General features: G+C 38.0%; 1 protein-coding gene across 1 annotated transcript in view; it reads right to left on the reverse strand.

Annotated features, from left to right (window-relative positions):
* Window positions 1–4,541: 4,541 nt before the first annotated feature.
* TXLNB (taxilin beta) overlaps window positions 4,542–20,487 on the reverse strand; it is a 43,718-nt gene continuing 27,772 nt past the window's right edge. The window contains exons 8-10 of the mRNA XM_006188500.3: window positions 17,648–17,740; window positions 9,053–9,148; window positions 4,542–7,822 (exon numbers count right to left, since the gene is read on the reverse strand). Coding sequence (XP_006188562.2) covers window positions 7,046–7,822; window positions 9,053–9,148; window positions 17,648–17,740 — 966 coding nt within the window. The 3' untranslated portion in view covers window positions 4,542–7,045. The remainder of the gene's footprint in view (window positions 7,823–9,052; window positions 9,149–17,647; window positions 17,741–20,487) is intronic.

Below are 20,487 nucleotides of genomic sequence, written 5' to 3' on the forward strand. Positions count from 1 at the left end.
GCTGGGCTGTGTGAAGGGGACCACTGAGAAATTTTCTATATGTACCCACAGCCTTGCTTGAGGATGGGAGTTGTGAGCCAGTGGTGGCTGTCACATTGGGCTGGCGGTGTGTTCAAGTATTTCATGAATAGCTGCCATGACCGCTTGCAGCCTCACCCACCTGCCTGTTTATTCAGAAAGCAGGTTGTCAGCCAAAAAAGAATGAGCCCTGTGACACTGCAAGCAAAAAAGAATTAGCTGTGCAGACAAAAGTCTGCAACAAGACATGATCCTATGAAAAATAAGCCAGCCATATGCTAAAACCACATCTAGAGTATTTCAGCTTTTCAGTTCCCAGCCCCATCAGGCACACGCCATAAATTCATGCACAACTACACACACTTACGTAGGCTCATGTCTACTTATTTTGCATTGGTATAGTCGCATACAATTATAAACATCACATAGAACTGCATACACACAACACACCTGCACAAAATTCCACATATACACTGGCACATATTACACACAGATCCTCATACATGCCTCACACACAAATATGCACTCACACACAAGTATGCACTCACACACATATACATTCACACACATATACAACCACACACACGTTTCATTTAACCCTCCTTCTCTAGCAGGAACACACACTTTTCCACCTGGAGATCTGGGTAGCATTTGCAATAAAAATGCTTCTGGAATTCTCTTTCCTGCTGTTTGGCTGCTGAAGTTTGTGGGGCAAGTAGTGGGAGGAATCCTCAGGTCTGAGTCAGAGGACCAGGTGCTCTGACCCTGAGCAGACAAAGTCAATGGCTGGGTGGTCTTGAAATCCTTGGTTTAGCCTTGTAGCCACTGCCATCCCAGGGGCTACTGCAGAACCTCGCACACAGAAAGACTTCAATGTTTATTGAAAAAAAAATCAAAGAATTTGTGATTTAGCACTTAATCCTTTCTTTGTCTAACTTTTAAAATTAAAAGCAATTTTTTATTAGAGTAACTTCTTGTCCCTTTCCCCTTGTCTAGCTTCTGATAGACACGCGCAAGGTGATGTGCAGATCTCTTAGAATAAAACCCTTCCTGGAGAGTGGAAAACCCACATAGCTTACTGAGTCTTTTGAGAATTTAATCAGAGATGCCAAAACCTTCAGACAGCTAGTCCAAGGCTCTCATTTTTTAATGAGTGAACTGAGGCCCAGAGATGTTAACTCCTAGTCACCCAGGAGTTGGCAGTAGAGCAGGGACAAGGGACTCAGCAGCCTAATTCCTGGACTAATGCTGTCCTATACTTTTCACTTAGGTTGGGCTTGAGTGATTTTATTCCAGGGAATAACTCCTTGATAAGAATGCTAAGAAAACAAGTCCTACATGTTATAGACTGTCTTACAATAGTCTGAGGAATTACACTGGTTTGGGTGGAGCATTCGCTATATTCTAATAAATCTTGCCTATGCTATCACACTGCTAGTCCTCCAATCTCACATGTTTAGATGTGATGAAAGGCATCCCTGTTGGATTATTTCTATAAATTTGAACTCTGACTTTCTTAGTATATCGGATCCCTGAATATTCTCCATGGCTGGTTGCATCTGCCTGGTAGATATTGGAGAAATCCCAGGTTCACAGTGGTTTATAGCCTTGCCCTACTTAATAGATATGATACAGCTAATGCTGGTCACCATCATTTCATTAGAGCAACGAAATCACTAACCATCTCATTAACTTTGAAGAGATTAGATTTGTTTTAGAACATTGCCCTTTATTTAAGCCAATGCGATGATTTATGGTATTATATGTTTCTTGTCACTTCAAAAACTGGAGTTCGACTTTTTCTCTTGTTTTGTTCTGTAAAGCATTTGTATTTCTCTAGAATTGATTTTTGATTTTTTTTTTTGAGCTGTGTTCAGTTTAGGCATCTCACTCTAGCCCATGTTTAGTAGATTTACTTGGAAACCTGTATGTGTGCGGTGGAACGTTTAAGTGCATTGCATGGTGTAACTTTTTCAGACAACGCATACGTGTGCTATGTATTTGTATTTGCATAGTCATGCTTATTCTATGAATACAATAATATGCTTCCATGGAAGCAAATACAACTTGAATACACAGTGTGAACCCACAAACCTGGTGGCTAGTAATAGCTATTACTCTCACTTGAACTGTGCCCTCCCCCAAAGGCAAACTAACACAGTGTTAAATAAAAAAGATAACTTAAAATACACTGTGATATAGTGAATGCTGACAGTGGTTGTTAGGGTGATGGAATTATGGGTAAATTTTCTTTTCTCTGTTTTCTAAATGTTCTAGAATGTAATTTTATTATTTTAATATCAAAAAGAACACATTTATTATTTTAAAAGAAAGACAAGTGGAAAGACAGTAAGACAACATGTTTGTAAAAATTCCCCAAGTTGAAGTGAAAGTGTGGAGGAGTGTTAATACCATTATGATTCTTGCCTTTTATTATCACTTGTTTTCATAAAAGTGTCCACCAATTTATGTGCCACTTCCTTCCTCCTCTTTTTATTTTTTCTTTTATAGAATAGCTTTTCTCTCTCCCTCTTCCTTTTCTCCTCTCTTAACATGCATCTGCTTTGCTTCTTTGCTTCTTATGGTGGTCTATGTTATTTGATATAAGATGTCATCCACTGTCAGTTCTGAAATAATGAGTTTTACACTTAGGTATGCTCTAATTATGACATGAGGTAATTGAACATTATGATATGTCACTTTAAAAATCCAAAGTTAAAATATAAAATATAGCCAATATTTTGTGATAACTGTAAATAGAAAGTAACCTTTAAAAATGTACAAATTTTTTTTAAATTAAAAAAGGGGATTTAATAAAAAATTAATTTGGTGTTAAAAAAGGAGTATAATAAAATTTTAAGATGTAATAAAATATTTGTATTTTTTGCAAATGAATGAATAAATGAATAAATGAATGAATGAATGAATGAATAAATCAAATGGGATCGAAGTTAGTATTAACACCAAGTTTTCTACTAAAATCCAGCAGGAAGGACTTGTGTTTGGATTTAGCCAAGCTTGATTGTCATGCTGCTGAAGTGATTTTTTTTTTCTTTCCTTATCTCCTGATAGAATGAAACTGTTTCTGTGAATAGTGTTTAAGCCATGGTTTAATGAATAGGTAGGTTTCTTTCGTTAGTTAAATATGTCTATCAATTATCCTTGTTCACACAGAAAATGATTCCTTTTTTGTACTTTGCCCTTGACAGGAAAGGTAATACTAAGTATCCTTTGAAAATACTAGTTTGAAGAGTCACCTATAGGAACAGAATTAAATCTGTGTCAGATGTTATACCTGTGTGTTTGTGTGCTTGTGTGTGTAGGTGTGCACACGCAGTCACACACATATGTGCATCAGTAACTAGCATTTGTAGAGCTTCTATCAGGAAACCACCAAGGAGACAACTTCAGGTACTGAGGATAAAACTTAAGTGTCGAGAAAAACATTTACTACTACATTTATGACTGTTTCTGTTCTCACTGAGTGCTCTTACGGTTGATCTAATGATAACTTTAGTTTTCAGGTTCAGAAGTGGAAATTATTTAAATCCTTGTGAAAATTTAACCTATATACCCTACTGGCCTACTTACTCCTAAATCCTCCTTGCCAGTTTATAATGGGAACAAATTATAGAGGCCAGAGTCATTATTTTTATTTCATATCTTCTTTTAGCAAATTATTTACATTTTAATTCCTTTTATTTTTCCTAAATACTGGATTTAACTAGCGGTTAGAGACAGGGCTGAGGAAATTTTCCTGAAATGATTTCTCCTAATGATCTCTTAGTCGTATAGAAAAGCAGCCTCAGTTTTGCAACAAACACATAACACTTTTATTATCTCAAAAAAAAGAGCTATTTAAAAAAATGTGACTCTACTATACAAGAAAGACAGGGTTTAATTTTTTTTCCGTTCTAGCTAAGAAATCCTCTTCCCCAAGCATAGAGGAAACACTGTTCAGGAAGCCCCTTCCGGATCATGATGGGTTGGGAAGAGGCAATAAGCAAAAGGCCAGAAGAGTGGGCCTCTTCTGGTCTTGTGAGAGAAAATTCTAGAAGCAGTTAGTGGAACCAGGTAGAGGAAGGAAAATGAGCTGATATCTTCTATACTCCCTCCCTTACTCCTCAGAGCATTTCTGAGAGGACACATGGCAGAGTAACCTGTGGAAGCCTGGTCTCAGGGGAGACGGCCCTGATGTGTGGTAGGTCTGTGGCAGTGAACGGCCAGGCGGAGGAGTCTGGGTTCTGCTCCCTTGTGAGGTCTGCATGTCATGTTCTCTCTTTCCCTTCCGCCTTCCCTCTCTTCCTCTCACTGAGCGCACCCATATACACACTCACACACACACTCCACACACTCACACACAAAGATTTTCAAAGTGTTCACTCCATGTACATTCTACACAGAGACCAAAATTGCAACCAAGAGAATATAGCCATAATCTTCATTAGGTATTGCTGAAACATAGAAGTAACAAAAGTTAAAATATAAATGAAAATTTAAAAACTCAAACCACTACTAGAGCATTTGGGAAGAGAAGTGCCTGTTTAATAAATACATAAATTATAGTTATTTTATTTAGAAAACAACAACCACCCCAGTGTTTCTGGAAAGTAGACTTGGCATCTCTAGAAACAGTTACATGAACTTGATGAAGAATAGAAATTTCTTATTCTTTCAGGTCTCATGAGTTATTGTTATAATTAGTAAGGCCAACTTCTAACATAAAGGATTATAATAAAACATTCTTTGAATATTAAAATAATTCTTCCAAAGCCAGTATAAGCCTTGCAAATTTCAGACAAGTTACTGTAGCAGAAACTCTGCCTCAGATACATACCATAGTGAGTAATGTGTTGCTATGAAAGGTTTCTGGATGAAAAAAAAATGAACTCTGGGTATTAGAATATTTAATATACTGGATTTGGCTCCTCTCAGGCCCATTTCTCTTGCTAAACATTCAGACTGAGACTTTACCATGATTATCTAATCTTACTCCATTCTTGGAAGTTCAGCCTCTATAAATAATGGGAAAGGAGACCCTCTTGGATTGCTCTGGTGCATATTTGGCTCTGAATTACATGAATGTTTAAATCTCTAAGATTTCCAGTTAATGTTGAATTTGGCTGGATACCTTGTAGTTATAATATCTTAAGCCTTTAAAAATACATGGGCTCTCAAATAACAATATGTTTTTTTCCTGATTTTTTTCCCTGACTAGCATTTTATTACCCTCAGTGTCTACTTCAAACAAATTTTATGCAGTTTACAATTCTTATAACATATGGTTGCTGCCTACAAGCGCTCTGTGTGCCTTAACAGACAGCCACATGCGACAATGAATGAGTTGTAGAGAATATTGCTTTTATCCATTTTTCTACTTGAGGTCAACTTTTAAAGTAGGGTTGGGTTAGATCTTTTTTTTTTCCCCTCCCTCCTTCCTCTCTCCCTCTCCCCTGACTCCCTCTCTTCCTTCCTATTTTTTTGTTGCAGTTTCTCTTTACTCAAATAGAGTAATTCATGCCGTAGGCAATGATAATGTAATATGCATGTAGACAACCCCAGGTGTTTCTAGCTTTTGCATCTTGAATCCTCACCTATTTTTCAAGTCATTTTGAGTAGGAACCCATTTGTCCTTTGCTTTGTTACTTCTGGCTGTAGAGAATTCATCAAAGCAGAAAATGTGTTGGTTTTTAGCCTCATCACTCACATTGAAACACTGTGTGGATTTCTGTTTTGGAAAAATAATAGCTTTTACTTAGCTGTGATTGAGATGAGGGCTGAGTGTAATTTCCTGCTGCAAAGAAGAAGGTTGGAAGGAAGGAACAGAAGCTTAGAGACTGTAGACTGGGGCAGTGACAGCAAGAGGTGGTGAGGAGCCCTCTGGAGAGAGTGGTAGACAACAGAGAGGCAGCAGAAAAGTTGGCAGGGCCAGGTGAATATGCTATCTCGAGACCTCTGTTGCTCAAGAGGCAGGGGACCAGAGCATCCCGAGGGCCCTCAGTCCCCCCACCCCCTCGCTCCCTTTCCCACTTCCAACCTTTCCTTGCAGGAAGCCATGAGTAGGCTGCCTCCCCACATGAGGAAGTTGCAAGGCAATGGGCTGAGTTGTGTAGGAGCAGCAGCTGGAAGAGTGAGCAGCCTACTGCTGTGATTGTTTCCCTTTCTGCTTAGGGCCTTCTGTGGCCATCTGTGTGTCCATGTGCTCTGCATAGCCATGCAGTCTAACTCAACTGCTATTCTGTCATTTAATCCATTGAACTACCATTGGTTTACTTATTTTTAACCAACATTATGTGGCCTACATACTTGTGTTCTGAACCTGTTTCTGGTTCAAAGAGCATCAGTCTACTGCAGTCCCAAATGCAAGAAAGAGATAATTTTTTTGCATAAGCATATAAATATTTTGCATGAGAATAATACAAAAAGAGATGAGAGAAATGTATGTGTACTATATATATTTGCATACGTGTATATAAAATATACATGTGTATATATGTGCTTAAACATATATGTATATATTCACACACAAGTATATATTCACACACATGTATATATATACACATACACACATATACATATATTATGTATATAGTGTTTAAATGGAACTTGGTCATCCATTACTTACTATGGAACTTACTAAACAACATGGAAATAAATAAAGCAGCACTTTTTCAATATTTATATATTGTAGTGGAAGTCTTTTAAATACCAATCTTATGGTTGGTTAAGAACTTGAATTAAATACCATCTTAATTACAAATTAATATAAATTTGCTACTTGTATGTTTTGTTGCCATTTGGGAAAATTATACTATCAACAAGTGTAAAATAGAAAAGCTCCAAATCAGTTATAAACTGAGAACACAGCAAAAGCTGAATGTACTCTGCGTAACGTTTAAAAGTGTCTTGATTCTAATTAAGTCTCTTCCATTAGACATCCCTAGCCCTTAATGCCGCTTTCGGAAGACAGTCTGTTTCCAGCAAGATGGAAAGTCAGGAAGAACAGCCTCCGAAGGCACAAGGGGGCTCAGTCCACCCCTTCCAGGTTGGTGCCGGCCACTTCAGGCAGCTGGGGCCCAGCCGCGGCCCCTCCTGGCAGCCCCTGTGCTGCTGCTGCTGCTGCTGGTGGGGGCTGCCCCCCGGGCTCACGCCCGGCCTGCCCAGCCGGCCTGTGCTCACCTGCTGCGGGTTCCATCGCCTGCAGGGAGGCCTGGGCCGGGGGCTCTGGGGCCTGACCCAGTGCTGCTGCCTCTGGCTTCTGGGGCTGCTGATCAGCCCATGCTCCAGAAGGGAGGCCAGCGCTTTGGGCCTCTGCTCCTGACGCTGCAAGGGGATTCCTGGCTCCAAGGGGAGGTTCTGCCTCATTACCTCCCTTGGCCTCGGCCTGAGTACTTGGGGGAGGCAAGGGACTCTCTGAATGGCATGAGTGGCTCAGAGCAGGTTGTTCTGGCTCCTCGAGGGCCGTGTTGCCACCCCCCGGAGGACTGCTGACTTCTGGCTGGATTTCTCTGGACGGGCCTAGGGTGGACTCTGGACAGTGAAGTACCATGAAGGCCGCGGCCAGGTTTTTCACAGCGTCATGAACTCTGTCGGCTTCATCCTCATCGGCCTCTTCACCCACAGCCAAATTTGCCTCTGGCTCGTCGTCAGAGGTGTGCTGGCCTTGGTCACATTTTTCAGGCATTTTTGCTTCTCTAATTTTTTTGTAGAGTTCGTTTCTTTCTTCTTGTAAAGCTCGACAGAGGTTCTCTAGCCTTCCGATTTTCATCACGAAGCACTCATATTCTTTAGCTCTCAGTGCTTTCTGTGATTTGAAAACACACACACACTCATAAAACAACATGAAAAGCAAAATTGCCAGGACGCTGTCTGGAGACAGGCAAAACCATTTGTCCTGGAATTTGTCTGTTAGGCTCTGACCGCAGGGTGGTAGCTGGTCAGGACATCACTTCTGTTGTTGCATTGTGTTGGAGACTCTGGTAAAATTTTAATCCTTTTAAGGAAAGACAGATAGCAAAGCCTCTCTCTGCTTCAATCTAGGGCCTCTCAAATCTGAAAGTGGGTGACTCTCCTGCCACTAAGACTTAGAAGGAGTAAGCAGAAGCTTGTGGCAAAATGATTGAGATGGACTGGGACCTGGCTGTCAGCAAAGCTTTATCTGTTCTATAGATAAACTGCTATGAACTAGTCCAGCAAAGGCTTGATCTATGTTTTTGAAATAAGCACATCTCTTTGGAGCTGATTGTTACTTGGAATGAATCGTTAAAACAGTAAACAGAGTTAAAACAGAGAAACTCACCACACATTCATTCATGATGCTGCTCAACCTGTTCAGTTCTCTTTTCCTCTAGAAATGTCACTGTGTTTGTGCAAGAAATTGATCTTAATCATCTTACTCCTTCATCCCTACCTTTGTGTTACTCTGTCCCTTTTAAGACTCCCCCCTCCCCAGCTGTTTACATGGCAAAACCTTCACCTGTAAGCCCTGCCTCTCAGGTCAAGGGCCATGTATCTTTGCCTTTATCGTCTCAAAGCCTCCAGAGCCTAACATAATATCAGTGTTTAAATGCCTGTTGGAGGAATTAAACACCATGTCTCCATACCTGTTTATGAAATAGCATATTCCCTGGGTGCTTGGGCTGGTGTCTTCTCTCAGTATGTTCAAATCAACTAATTAATTTATTTTGCACCCGCTATGTGTCAGGCACCTGGGAAATTCAAGGACAGGTAAAATATTGACCCTGCCTTTAAGGAGTTCACAGTCCAGCAGGTGTGGTGCTGCTTTGGGGACAGCTTTTGAATCAACAAGTAGGCATGTATGTGACTTAGGGTCACAATGCTCTTTATGAGTCTGGACCCAATTCTAAATTACTTTTGCTCTCATTATTTTTATTGCAATATCATATATCACACCCCAGAAAAATTCAGCTCTTTTTCAAAGGTAATCTTTTGAGCCATTAGGCAATAATTATTTTCTGAGTATGAATATATTGACTAGACAGGGGAAGAGGAATAAGGGGGAACGCCTCCTCACCTCTTCAATCATGTCCAGCAGAGCTTTGTTACAGTTCTCAAACCGGGCTTTCCACGTGGCTGTGTCCTTTTCCAGTTTCTTCATTTTCTTGGTTGTCTACAGAAATTATAGTGTTTTAATGTAAATCTTGAGGAGTTAATATATCAAAGAAACTATCAGTTCCATATGTGATGTTAAGAAAAGTCCTTTTGTTACCAGCTGCTGAAGCGAGCAAAAATTCCATGTCAAGGAATGAAGATTGAGTGGAGAGAGTCATGATTTATTTTTGAACCATCTAGGTCAGTGGTAAAAAAACGTACTTGCACCAGAGCCAGTTCAGGAGAACGGAAACTACTTAGAGCCTTCCTTTTTATCACTGCTTTCTCTTTTGTTTAAAATAAAAATAACTTTATTGAGTCCTAAGAATAAGCTTGAAATTTAGATTATTTACTTTATTGAATAGAAGACTATTAGTGAGAAAGTTGGCCTGGCTTTTTAGCCATTAAAATGTTGATAATATCTGGGCACATCTGAGAAGCAGCCACACAAAGGCAACTTTCTATTTTCTCAGCCTTTCCATTTGTGGAGTGCAGTAGGATTCACTAAATGTGATTCCATGTGTTATTCATTTCATTCTCGAAACAGTCCCCCGAGGTAGGTTCTATTTTCACCTCAACTTTATAAATGGGGAAACTGAGGCTCAGAGAGGTGGAGTGATACTCAGGTGAGTTAGCGAAAGTGGGCCTGGAGTGGTTTCATTTAATGCAACATGTGCAGAGTGCCTGCTGGTTGCCAGGCCAGGGCTGGGTTTAGGGTGCACAGAAGTGAATAAAATGCAGCCTGGCTTTTTCAAACCTGAAACTACTCATGTTCCTGGTTATAGGATCTCCTCTCTGCTTGGATGAAGTGAAGTTAAGACACGTATTCAGGTGCAGTTACCCTGGATGAACCATATCCAGGCACTTGCTGCTTTGTGCCAAACTGCCTGAGGCTAGGTCTGCTTGGAGGCCAGAGGCTGGGTCCAGGCTCTTGGCCCCTGGGCTTTATAGAGAAGCTGTGTGAGCCTAGAGTGCTTTTAAATTTTGATTATTTCTTAACCAAGTTAGTAGTTTATAAACTTTTAAAAGTAATCAACCCCTTTAGGAATTTGATGAACTCTATGAGAACACCTAAAGAAATGCAATATGCAAACCAAAATTTTTTGGTAATTCTAAGGTCAACTACTAAGTTTATAAATGAGTCCCAGATTAAAAACTCCTGCTCTAAGGGGAATCTCACCACAACAGCCTAATTCTCAGTGTGCTCATAATGGGTGTGGCTCCACCTCCACAAGTTCTGGGAGCACACAAGTGCTGGAGGGTTGCCCACATTTGGAGGCAGGACTGAAATCCAAGCTGATACCCAGGGACCACAGGACTTCGGAAGCAGGGCTGAAATCTGAGTGTCCCAGCAGCTGTGAGATCTGCAGACTTATGTTGCCATGGGCAGCTTTGTAAACTCAATGCATACGGCACATCTGAGCAGATTACTCGTGCTCCAGCGGCTGGGGCAAGTCTGGTGCTAGTGACAGTGTGCACATGCAGAGGCGGGGCTGGGGTCTGGGCTGACTCAGTAGCTCCCACAATGGGTCTTGGTGTGTGACTATGGCAGTCCCAATGCCTGACCTCAGTGGTTCTGCACCAATGGATCTGTGCTGGTGGCTTTGTGAGCACAGCACTTGAGGAACATCTGGGATGATTGCATGAATTTCCATGGTTGGGGTGGGGCTGAGAGCAGCACCAAAAACAGTGTACTTTGTGAGCCTGCACAATGCGTGACAGGCAACACCACAGAGTGCACTTCTCAGTGGACAGCTCCTGTGGAGGAATACTTAGCAGTTCCTCTCTCAGTAGGAATGGTCCAGTCCTGCCTACATCACACCACAGTTCAGAAATGTGTCTAGGGGCATCTACTCCAATGACTGGGGAGCAGACCCTGTCCCTGACAGGACTTTGACAACCACAGAGCAAAGAGGAGGCCCAGCTCAACATCTAGTGCTGGCTCTGGTCACCACAACAATAGTCACACCCCCTATCAAGGGGGTAATAGCTAGGACACACTGAGGAAAGATGAGGTAGGAATCCATACTAAAAACAGCCCTCACACTAAAAATATTAGACCCATGGAGGCTACACAGGGAAACCCCCACATAAAAACAGCCCTTCAAGACCGCAGTAGTTAACTGTTTCTCCTAAACTCATAGAGTCAGAGAAATGCAAGTAAAATGAAGAAGCAGAGGAACCACTCCCAATTAAAAGATCAAGAGAATTCCTCCAAAAAAAAAAAAAATCAATGAAACAGACATCTCCAGTCTACCAGATCCCAAGTTCAAAAAGGAGGTAATGAAAATACTGAAGGAATTAGACTATTGATAAATACAGATTCCTGTAAAAAGGAATTAGAAACCATAAAGAGGAGCCAATTAAAATTAGAAAACTCATTTGCTGAGACAAAAGCTGAGCTAAAGGCAATTAATAGTAAACTGGATAAGGTGGAAGAATGAATAAGTGATCTGAAAGATGGAATAATGAAAATCAACCAATCAGAATAACAGATAGAAAAACAAAAACAAAAACAAAAAAAGAAAGTAATATACAGGACTTATGGGATGATATAAAGTATCCCAATCTATGTATAATAGGGATCCCAGAATGAGAAGGAGAAAAGGGGATCAAAAATGTATTTGAGGAAATTATGGCTGAAAACTTCCCAAACCTAAAGAAGGAAGCAGATAGCCAGGTATACAAAGCACTGAGGGCCCTAAACAAGATGAAGCCAACACAGAGCTACATAAAGACATATTATAATTTAAATGGCAAAAGTTAAAGAGAGGATTCTAAAGGCAGCAAGAGAAAAACAAAGAGTTAATTACAAAGAAACCCCACATAAAGCTATCAGCTGATTTCTCTACAGAAATGTTGCAGACCAGAGGGGAGTGGCAAGATATATTTAAAGCCCTAAAAGGGAAAAAAATGTAACCTAGAATATTCAACCCAGCAAGATTATCATTTAGAATAGAAGGAGAGATAAAGAATTTCTCAGATTAGCAAAAACTAAAAGAATATAGCAATATTAAACCTATCCTAAAAGAAATATTGAAAGCTCTTCTCTAAATAGAAAAGAAGGAAGACTTTATATGAAGGAGAAAATCACAATGGGAAAGTAAATCACTTAAATAAGTCAGGACACAGATTTAAATTTTTTTTTTAATTTTGTGAAAGTGACGAAAACTACAATGAACAGCAAAAGGATAAACGTGAAGATGTAAATGAGAACATCAAAATCAAAATGTGGGGAAGGAGAGTAAGGAAAAGTATATTTTTTAAAAGAATGTGTTTGAGCCTATATAACTAGCAAGTAGATATAGTAATGGGTTAACATACTTGACAAAAAAGGTAATCACAAATCAAAAACATACAGTAGATTCACAAAAATGAAAAAGAAGAAAACACAAGCATAATACAAAAGAAAATCATCTAACCACAAAAGGAAAAAAAAAATGGAACAAAGGAGAAATACAAAATCAACGGGAAAACAAGGTTTAAAATGTCAATAAATACATATATATCAATAATTACCTTAAGTGTCAATGGACTAAATACTCCAATCAAAAAGACATAGAGTGGCAAATTGGATAAAAAAGCAAGAGACTACAATATACTGTCTACAAGAGACCCTCTTTAGGGCTAAGGACACACACAGATTGAAAGTGAGAGAATGGAAATGGAAACGACAAGAAAGTCAGGGTAGCAATACTCAGACAAAACAGACTTTAAAAATGAAAGCCATAAAGAAAGATAAAGAAGGACACTATATAATGATAAAAGGATCAATACAAGAAGAGGATATTATACTCGTTTACAGATATGCACCCAATATAGGAGCACCTAAATACATAAAACAAATATTAACAGGCATAAAGGGAGAAATTGATAGGAGTACATAATAGTAAGAAACTTTAACACCCTACTCACATCAGTGGACAGATCTTCCAGACAGAAAATCAGTAAGGCAACAGAGATCCTAAATGATATAATAGAACTTAGACTTAGTTGATATTTTCAGGACAATACATCCAAAAAACCTAAAATACACATTCTTTTGAAGTTCACATGGACCATTCTCTAAAACTGACCACATACTAGGACACAAAACAAGCCTCAGCAAATTTAAGAGGACAGAATTTATTTCAAGCATGTTTTCTGACCACAGTGGTATGAAACTAGAAATCAACCACAGAAAGAGAAATGAGAAAAAAATGAATACAAGGAAACTAAACAACATGCTACTATAAAACCAATAGGTCAACAATGAAATCAAAGAGGGAATTAAAAAAAAAAAAAACCCTTGAGACAAGTGACAATGAAAACACAACCATACAAAACCTACAAAGTCTACGGGATGCAGCAAAAGCAGTTCTTACAGGGAGGTTCACAGCAATACACGCCTTCCTGCAAAAAACAAGAAAAATTTCAAATAAACTATCTAACCTATCTCATAAAAGAATTAGGAAAAAAAGAACATACAAAGCCTAAAGTCAGCAGAAGGAAGGAAATAATAAAGATCAGAGATTAAATAAATAAAATAGAGATTAAAAAATAGAAAAAATCAATAAAACCAAGAGCTAGTTCTTTGAAAGGGTAAACAAATTGGCAAGCCTTTGGCCAGGCTCACCAAGAAGAAAAGAGAGAAGACTCAAATAAACAGAATAAGAAATGAAAGAGGAGAAATAACAACCAATACCACAGAAATACAAAAAACTATAAGAGAATACTATGAACAATTATATGTCATCAAATTGGACAACCTAGGAGAAATGGACAATTATATAGAAAAATACAACTCACCAAAATTGAATCAGGAAGAAACAGATAATTTGAACAGTCACTAGAAGTGAAATAGAATCTGTAATTAAAAACAAAAAACAAACAAACAACAACAACAACAACAACAACAACAAAATTCCTGTAAACAAAAGTCCAGGACCAGATTGCTTCACTGGGGAATTCTACCAAACATACAAAGAGCTTGTATTGACCCTTCTCAAAATCTTCCACAAGACTGAAGAGGAAGAAACACTCCCAAACTCTTTCTATGAAGCCATCATCACCCTGATACTAAAACCAGACAAAGACAATACCAAAAAAAGAAAATTACAGGCCAATACCTTTGATGAATATAGATGCAAAAAATCTCAACAAAATATTAGCAAACTGAATCTAACAACATGTAAAAAAGATCATACAGCACAGTCAAGTTGGATTCTTCCCAGGGTTACAAGGATGGTTCAACATACACAAATCAATCAATGTGATGTACCACGTCAACTAAAGAAAAGACAAAACCCACATGGTCAACTCAATAGATGCAGAAAAAGCATTTGATAAAATTCAATATCCATTTATGATAAAAACTCTTACCAAAGTAGGTATAGAGGGAACATGTCTCAACATAATAAAAGCTATTTATGACAAACCCACAGCCAGCATAATGCTCAATGGTGAAAAGCTGAAAGCCTTCCTGCTAAAATCTGGAATGAGACAAGAATACCCTCTTTCATTACTTTCAGTCAACATAGTATTGGGAATCCTAGCCACAGCAATCAGTCAAGAAAAAGAAATCAAATGGATCCAAATTGGAAGAGAAGAGGTAAAATTGTCACTATATGTGGACGGCATGATACTATATATAGAAAACCCTAAAGACTCCACACAAAAACTACTAGAAGTGATAAATGAATTCAGCAAGCTAGCTAGATAAAAAATTAACATACAGATATCTACTGCATTTCTTTCTACTAACAATGAAATATCAGAAAGGAAAAGTGAAAAAAAAATCCTTTTTAAAATCGTGTCACAAAAAATAAAATACTTAGGAATAAACCTGATTAAGGAGGTGAAAGACTTATACACTAAGAACTATAACATTCTGATAAAGGAAACTGAAGATGGCTCAAAGAAATGGAAAGATATCCCATGCTTTTGGATTGGAAGAATCAATACTGTTAAAATGGCCATACTACCCTAAGCAATCTACAGATTTAATGTGATCTCTATCAAAATTACCATGACCTTTTTCACAAAACTAGAATAAATAATCCTGAAGTTTACATGGAATCCCGAAAGACCCAGAAGTTCCAAAGCAATATTGAAGAAAAAGAATGAAGCTAGAAGAATAACCCTCCCAGACTTCAGACACTACTGCAGAGCTACAGTAATCAAAACAGCATGGTGTTGGCACCAAAACAGATATATGGACCAATGGATCAGAATTGAGAGCCCCAAAATAGACCCACATACCTATGATCAATTAATCTTTGGCAAAGAAGGCAAGAATATACAATGGAGAAAAGATAGCCTCTCCAGCAAGTGGTGTTGGGAAAGCTGGACAGCAGCATGTATAACAATGGAGTCAGAACACTCTCTCACACCATACACAAAAATAAACTCAAAATGGCTTAAAGACTTAAACATGACAAGAGACTATAAACCTAGAAGAAAACATAGGCAAAACATTCTCTGACATAAATCTTAGCAATGTTTTCCTAGGGCAATCTACCAAGGCAATAGAAATAAAAGCAAAAGTAAATAAATGAAACCTAATCAAACTTTTAAGCTTATTCATGGAAAGGAAACCATAAACAAAATGAAAAGACAGCCTACAGACTAGGAGAAAATATTTGCAAAGGACATGACTGACAGGGCTTAATTTCCTAAACATACAAACATCTCATACAACTCTATAACAGAAAAAGCAAACAACCCAATGAAAAAATGGGCAGAAGACCTAAATAGATATTTCTCTAAAGAAGACATAACAGATGGCCAATAGGCACATGAAAAGATTAACATCACCAGTTATCAGAGAAATGCAAATCAAAACTACAATAGGTACCACCTCACACCAGTCAGAATGGCCATCATTAAAAAGTCTACCAGTAACAAATGATTGAGAGGTTGTGGAGAAATGGGAATCCTCTTACACTCTTAGGGGGGAATGTAAATTGGTGCAGCCACTATGAAAAACAGTATGGAAGTTCCTTAAAAAATGAAAAATAGAGTTACCATATGATCCAGCAATCCCACTCCTGGACATTATCTAGAGAAAACTCTAATTTGAAAAGATTCATGCACCCCAGTGTTCATAGCAGCATTATTTACAGTAGCCAAGACATGGTAGCAACCTAAATGTGACATTGATAGATGACTGAATAAAAAAGTTGTGGTGTATGTATGTGTATTTATATATATCACACACATATATATATAATGGAATGTTACTTAGCCATAAAAGAAGGAACTAATGCCATTTGCAGCAACGTGGATGGACCTAGAGATTATCATACTAAGTGAAGTAAGTCAGAAAGAGAAAGACAAATACCATATGATATCACTGATACATGGAATCTAAAATATGATACAAATGAACTTATTCATAAAACAGAAAGAGACTCACAGACATAGAAAACAAACTTATGGTTACCAAAGGGGAAAGGGGATGGGGGAGGGATAAATTAGAGTTTGGGATTAGCAGATATAAATGACTATATATAAGATAGACAAACAACACGATCCTACTCTATAGCACAAGGAACTATATTCAATATCCTACAATAAACCATAATGAAAAAGAATATGTATATATATGTATAACTGAATCACTTTGCTGTACATTAGAAACTAATACAACATTTTAAATCAGCTATACTTTGATAAAAACCCTCCTGCTCTAATATTTATTCCAATTTTAGAACTATGTAGTTTTGAAGTAAATAAAAACATTTTCTACTCTAATATTTGTTCTATATTAAAACTCTGTAGTTAAAAAAATTTTTTTTTAATGGATGGATGCATTCTAGAATGGGAAAGCTATAACTTTGATAAATGTTGGCCTATTAAGTTTGCTCATGAATTGTGAAATTGGTCATATTACTTTATGAAAACGTTTTTAAAAGGATGCTTTTCTACACTTAAATAGGGTTAATGCCAATCCTTATTCAGAAACATAGTTGTGATGGCTGATTTTGTTTTGGGAAAATACAAAATTGAACAAACTTTAAACATTATGTCCAATAATAATATAATAACAACTTACATTTGTAAAAGACTCTCATTCAAGGCTCTGTCAGTTATGTTATTACATATCCTCTCTTCTGAGATGGATCCTATGAAATGGTGTTTTCTACTCTAACATTTTACTCTTACATACTTGGATGAAAGTTGTTTTTTTTAATCCTTAGAAGATTAGGTACTTTTTAATTTCAGTATGAAGAACATAATATAAAATTACTAGCTCTTACCCTTTTTTTTTTTTTTAACTTCTCCATGGACTAGAAAAAGAAAATATTCTTCCTCAGAGTGAAAATGTATCCTAGTGGTTTTGGACTCTTCCTAAGATTAATTCACCAGATACTTACCAATAAAAAAAATATAGCCCAAATCTCATTTGCATGTATAAACATTTCATTACTTCTTGAAATGCACTGAAATAACTTAGCAAGAGAAAAATAAATCCAAAGGAGAATTGCCTGTCAAAAGAGAAAATGTCAATCTTTTGTGGAAGATAAGCAATACTCACTTTATCCATTTCCTGTTTGAAAGTGGCAAACACCTCATTGCTTTTTGTCAGTGTGCTCTGAAACTCTTCAAACCTTCCAGCATAGAGAGTAAGCTGCAAACAGGGGAAAGAGTAGATCTATTTTAGGGCTGCTTTTGGAACGCTTCCAGAACAAAACAACATGTCATTGTTTATTATTTGAGAAGAAAAATGATTTAAGGGCATTCTCAATACAACGTTAGTAATATGTTCACTTGTTTTATTCACTATGAGATCAGCATAGGTCAGTGAGTATGATTGAAGCACTTTTTTTTAAAATTTAATTTTATTTTTTGTTGAGTGGGGGAGGTAATTAGGTTTATTTATTTAATTATTTTTAGAGGAAGTACTGGGGATTGAACCCAGGACCTCAGGCATGCTAAGTATGTGCTTTACCACTTGAACTATACCCTCCCCCCTTGAAACACTTCTTTAAAGAAAAATGAAATAATAAAATATATCATCACCATTTCATTATATCATATCTTTTACCAACAAACATTTATTAAGCACTGAACAAATGCACTGACTCTATGTACAAAAGCGTTTATGCTGTAGCTTCTGTTTTTGAGGGACCTGCACTCCTGATAGGAAGATAATGCCAAAGACAACTTGATTATGAGACAATGAATACAAAGTACCAAGTCAATTAAGTACTGATCTGAGAAGGAGGTGAGCATGGCAGGTGATCTTATGAGCCATGTTGTGCTGACATGGTGCATGTTTGATGTGTCATATTCCCTCTCTCACTTTGGTGTTTCAGAGAAGCATGGAAGGGACATCCAGAGGTCATCCTCAGTACTCCTGCCAGAGGCAGAAATAGAAACAAACTATTTTAGGGTTAGTAATAACAATAGTTGCCCCAACTTTTCACTTCTAAATGGGCTGAGCGCCACACGTGTTCTTTTAACTGAGCGCAGATTTTAATTACAAACATTCATAGCATATAGGAAATAGAAACGCTTCCAGGAATTGTCTTAGCTAACTAGTGAGATTTGGTTCGGGTACTAGTCCAATGATAACAGTAGTTGCAGAGGAATCTCTTCTCGTCTTATGTACATAAGGTGAAGTTTTCTGGGATTAAAGACTGTGATTACCCATCTTTAACAATTGACTCACTGATCTTTCCCCTTGGGTAGTATTTTGTGTCTGCATTGCTGGGTTGTGTTGGTATTGCTGACTTTCCACATCTACTACCATCTCCATCCTAATCAATCTAATGAACACTCGATTTGTAGTGACAATTGTATCCCATTGATCATCTCTGACATTTACTCTTTGCCTTGGTTTGTATAACTGAAAGCCAGGCATCTCTTCCCTCAATGAGAATTATGCCCCAGATTGGCAAGCGGTTGTCCTATGACTGAAAAGTGACTTCCATCGTCTCGAAAGACGCAGTCTGTCCTTAATGTTTCCTTTGCTCAGACAATAGAAATGGGGACTAAGGCCTCCCCCTCCCACCATCGTACCTCTTTAGTTGTCAAGCCAAAGGAAGTCTTCAAGTGCTTTGCAAAATCATCTGTGATAGACTTTGTTTCTTAAGGTTTAAAAGTTTTTAAAATATAATGCTGATACCTTTCAAGAAAAGCTTCTTAGAACATTACTACATGTAGGGATTTGGGACCTCGCTATTCTTCTTAGTGATTAAGTAATTGTTGAAGTTTTGAAAATGGCTTTGAAGACAAAAGAGATAGACAAGGGAGGGTCCTTGCAGAGAGAGCTCCACGCCAGGGAAAGCAAGGTGATGGGGTGGGGGGAAGAGCAGGGGTAACTCAGTTCAGGGCCATGCTTCTTCAGGTCTGAAAATTCTCTACATTCATGAGCTAGAGCTGAACATGGTCTGAAGATCATCTTTTCTAGTGGTTCTTAAACTTTTTTGCAACTAAAGACTCCTTTTATCTCATTTATCACTATGTGGATCCTTACCTATGAAATAATGCTATTATTAGCTCATCCACTAATTAATTATTAGCATTTTAATTAATTTTATTGTCATAATTAGATTATGAGTTTAATTAGGCAGGATTTTTGACTCTCTTATTGGTTACTGTATCTCCAATACCTAGAACCATGCCTAGCACTTAGTAGATGCTCAGTAAGTGTTGAATTAATTATAATTACTATGAGCCAGGCACTGAACTAATGCTTTGCATTCACAACTTGAAAACAAAATACATGTATGTTACATGGTTATTAACTCATTTTCCTTTTACAGACTTAATCAAACATATGAATAAGTGCCATTCTTGCTGCTGAATAAAAGCTGATAAAATGTCAAAAACAACTATATTTTAGGTAGCAATTGCTGCCTTATGTGCTGTTTATGTTTTGGAAATATTGAAAAGTAATGGGCCTTCCAGAGGTCAGACGACTCCAGCTTGGGGTCGTTGATCCACTACAGCATCCTTATTTTACAGACTAGGGAATTTAGGTCCAGGGAGGTTTAGGTGAGTTGCGTAGAATCAGACAGCTTCTCAGCAGAGTCTCAGAGTTGTGACCCTGATCTCTGGACTTGAGCACAGTATTCAGGGATAAATGAGGATCACTGGCAAGTCTAGAACCCCTGGTTGATATGTTTTCAGATTTGAGGGGGTATAGGTGGGAAATTGGATCACACCTTTATTTTTTTATTTCACAGCATTGAAGGCCTAGATTCTCATGCCAGCTGAAGGAATCACCCTCTAGCCCAGAGTCTAATGATATTAATCTACTCTTCTCAAGTTCATTACCTTCATTTAGCATAGAGGAGTAGAGATTGCTTATAACAGATGATGTGAACAATGTCTATTCAAGTACTGTCTGTTGTGCCCCTGAAGGCTCTG

The sequence above is a fragment of the Camelus ferus genome, chromosome 8 (genome assembly GCF_009834535.1).
Source record: "Camelus ferus isolate YT-003-E chromosome 8, BCGSAC_Cfer_1.0, whole genome shotgun sequence".
Taxonomy (NCBI): domain Eukaryota; kingdom Metazoa; phylum Chordata; class Mammalia; order Artiodactyla; family Camelidae; genus Camelus; species Camelus ferus.